At 51.1% G+C, this 4131-nt stretch overlaps 1 protein-coding gene across 1 annotated transcript in view; it reads left to right on the top strand.

The window, feature by feature from the left end:
• The first annotated feature begins 331 nt into the window (after positions 1-331).
• Positions 332-4131, top strand: part of adgrb2 (adhesion G protein-coupled receptor B2) — a 122178-nt gene continuing 118378 nt past the window's right edge. The window contains exon 1 of the mRNA XM_084696019.1: positions 332-1202. Coding sequence (XP_084552145.1) covers positions 332-1202 — 871 coding nt within the window. The remainder of the gene's footprint in view (positions 1203-4131) is intronic.

Here is a 4131-nt window from a genome sequence, read left to right as displayed (position 1 = left end):
CCCTCTCTCCATCCATCTCTCTCCATTTCTCTCTCTCTCTCTCTCTCTCCATCTCTTTCTCTCCATTTCTCTCTCTCTCTCCATCCATCTCTCTCTCTCCATTTCTCTCTCCATCCATCTCTCTCTCTCCATTTCTCTCTCTCCATTTCTCTCTCTCCATTTCTCTCTCTCTCTCTCTCTCTCTCTCTCTCTCTCTCTCTCTCTCTCTCTCTCTCTCTCTCTCTCTCTCTCTCTCTCTCTCTCTCTCTCTCTCTCTCTCTCTCTCTCTCTCTCTCTCTCTCTCTCTCTCTCTCTCTCTCTCTCTCTCTCCCTGCAGGACGAATGACATAGGATGAACACTGCTGGTGGGGTGTGTCTGTCTTTGCTGTCGTCCCTCCTCGCTGTGGCCGTGGCCGGGCCCCTGGCGGCCCTGTCTGCCCTGGCCCTCGCTCCTCTCTCCGCCCAGACCGTTGCCCATGGAGCTGGGGCCTCGGAGCCCCCAGGGGCCCCCTCCTCCTCCCCCTGCTCCAGCCTGGTAGCTGGGGTGCTGTATGGCTCGTTCTCCCTCAGGGAGCTGTTCCCCTCCAGGGCTCCGGGCTGCTCCTGGGCCCTGGAGAACCCCGACCCCACCAAGTACTCCCTGTACCTGCGCTTCTCCCGCATCCCCTCCGTCTGTCGGACCCACGCCCCCATGCTCCTACCCCTGGACCACCACCTGGCCAATCAGAGCTGCCCGCGCGACCTGCGGGCGGCGCCGCCGCACGACCAGGAAGTCATCGACCTGTGCGACGACGGCCAATCGGAAGGGCCGTATGCCTTCCTGCAGTTTGATAAGAACTTCGTCCAGCTGTGTCTGGCAGGCCACCCCTCGGCCGACCAGCCTCAGGTAACCACGGAGACGCTCGAGCTCCGCCTGGTGGAGGTGTTGCTCATCAACAACGAGAACTCCAGCCAGTTCACCTGCGGCGTGCTCTGCCGGTGGTTCGAGGAGTGCCTGAGCAGCGGTCGCCGCAGTGACGGGGACGTCGCCGACGGCGACGGGTGCGGGGTGACTCAAACGGGGTGCGTGTGCCCGAACAGCAACGTCATGGCTCCACCCATTCCTCTTCTCCCGGCGACGCCCCACAGCGACAGCAACGGCTCCATGTTCCCTGAAGACTGCTGCGTCACCGAGTTGCACTCCAACAACGCCATCGCCATAGCGCCCAGGGATGTCAGACAAGGTAAGCTTATGTTCCTGTTTCCTGTCAGCCCTAAGAGGTCTGGGATGTTGTGATTGGTTAAGACGGCAAATGTGCTGCCCTTAAAAAAAAAGGTATGCTGAATGACAGATAATTAATTGGATTGGACGGCATTGGAAACCTACTTTAGAAGTTTTGTTTTTTGATGGCATGCCTTGATCTGTTTTAATGTGCACTGTGATGACTTCATGGGTCTCCTGCTGTGTTTGTGTAAAGTTCCTAGTCTGGCTCTGACAGACAAGACAACTGATTGTTTGACCATTTGATATTCTCACATGGCTCCAGGGTGTTCTGCAGGCCTTCTTACTGATATAGACCCTCAGGAAACAGCTTTTATTTCCTACATCTGAGTTAAAATGGTGACAAAGTTTCTTTTTTTCAAAGTTCAAAGCTCATTCGTTGATGAGATGCTAAAGTACTGTCATACTGTCAAAGTTTTTCAAATGTGGATCTGTGTGTGTGTGTGTGTTGAAGTGAAGGCTAGGGTATCTCTCAGGTTGTAATGTGTCACACACCAGTGAGTAGATTGTATAATTATGTATTACTGAAGAGATTATTAGAACAGGTAGCAAACAAGTCTATAGTCCAAAATACAGGCAAGGGTCAAAATCACATAAGATCGATATGTGAAAAGATGAGAAAAGCTTGGTCTGTAGGCTAACTTAACACGAGACAAGACTGGTACAAGTACGAACACAGGTGAGGTGCACAGTAATCAACCAAATGAGACACAGGTGCCACAGTCGATAACGCGTAGAGACAGAGCGCTGGGGTCTCGCTGGCTGCTGGCCGTGAGGGGGCGGGACTTAGTCTCAGAGGGGTTTCTCCGAGGTGTGTCCGGGCCCTGGGATTCAAGTGCCTTAACGAAAATTCAATATTGTAATAAGACACATTAAGACACCTGACCTGAGAGCAGGTGACCTGTCGGACTCCTCGCTGGCCTCACACACACACACACACACACTCCTCTGCTCTCCTCTAGCCCTGTGAGCTGATGCTGCTGATAGAAAGGTTATCAGTCCACACACTGCGGTCATCAGACAAGGCGGGCAGATGGGGCTCATTGTCTAAGCACCTCACACACACACACACATTCACCTCACACACACACACATTCACCTCACACACACACACATTCACCTCACACACACACACACACACATTCACCTCACACACACACATACACATTCACCTCACACACACACACATTCACCTCACACACACACACACACACACACATTCACCTCACACACACACACACACACACATTCACCTCACACACACACACATTCACCTCACACACACACACACACACATTCACACACACATTCACCTCACACACACACACACACACACGCACATCACACACACGCACCTCATATACACACATAGTCACACACAAACATGCAGACCAACGCAAACACAACTTTAACCTTTACGCGTGGGTTCTAAATATTTCCGACGGTCCTCACAGCACAAGTTATTTTTTCGATACGGTAGCTAGCTAGCTTTAGATAGCTTCCGGGCTATGTTATCTAGTATAATTCTTGTAGCAATGCTAATACCATACTAGCGTTACTTGTTAGCCTTCTCATTAGTACATTTTGAAGCCATACTATAGCGTTTGTCGCATAGTTTTTGTCCATCAGAAAATATGCAATTGGAATTTTCGAAATTGCATATATATGCGACGTTACGTTGTGAGACCCGCATTCGAACGATCACATATGTGCAACACTACTCCTTAACGGGCTTTAATCATCAGGTTTTCACTGGATAGATTGGCTTTAGGAACTTGATAGAGATTGTGGCGGCCCTAAAGGAACATGAGGACGTTGAAGACTAATTGGGCCTCTGTGGAGTTGTTTGCAGGAAACACAGCCCACACACACAGCCCTCTCTAAAGAGACGTCGCTAAACAGAGGAACACTGACTCGCACACGCTCCAACACTCAACAGACAGACTGGTGACCAGCCACAGAGGAGACAGATTCCAGCGTTAACACGGCGGTACATCTTCATCTCATCACCAACCAGCGGTCCAGGTTTAGTCAGTGTGTGTGTGTGTGTGTGGGGGGGGGGGGTGGGGGAGGGTTAGTGTTAAAGAGGAATGTTGCCACAGGTTACCTGATAGCCCCACACACGAGGTTGATCATGTGACATCTGTCGCTGTCACTGTGACGTGGGTACCCTCTCTCTTCAACTCTCCCTCTCTCTCTCTCCTTCTCCCCCTCTCTCTCTCTACATCTCTTCTCCCCCTCTCTCTCTCTCTCTCTCTCTCTCTCTCTTTCCCCCCCTCTCTCTCCCCCTCTCTCTCTTCCACTCTCTCCCCCTCCCTGCCCCCCTGCTGGTCTCACCCAATCGGTGACTGTGTTTCTGCGTGGCGTCCCCTCTGCAACACCCATCCAGCACAGTGTGGAACTCAGAGCCCTGTGTCTGAGGAGACCAGATCCAGCACAGTGTAGAACTCAGAGCACTGCGTCTGAGTAGACAACAGTGCTGAGAGACGAGAGCCTTCTCTAGCTTTGTGCTTCACCGCACGGCTTCACCATAGGGCAATCACAAAGCACTGTCGACCGCATTATAAACCAGAAACCCTTGTGTGTTATTTGCCATTGTCATGGTTTATGCTGGTTGGTCTTAAGTGTTCTTTGTAAACAACGTGTCGGCCAATGTGGAGGGACTCTTCCATTATAATCCATACTGTTCGATGGTTTTTCTTTCTGGCTGGACTTGATCCAATGGGAGATCCATTTCTCCGGCTGCACACCTGTTCCAGCAGCAGTCATCTGTTGTGTCTGGTAACACACATGTGCGTGTGTGTCTTTATAAATGTCTTCTGGCAGGACAGCATGGTCTTTTCACCTCTCAAACCAAAATACCACAGCATTGAACAAACTGCCAATGTATC

The sequence above is a fragment of the Hypomesus nipponensis genome, chromosome 4 (genome assembly GCF_054491055.1).
Source record: "Hypomesus nipponensis isolate SF chromosome 4, ASM5449105v1, whole genome shotgun sequence".
In the NCBI taxonomy this organism is placed as follows: Eukaryota; Metazoa; Chordata; class Actinopteri; order Osmeriformes; family Osmeridae; genus Hypomesus; species Hypomesus nipponensis.
This window is presented reverse-complemented; position numbering and strand designations above follow the sequence as displayed.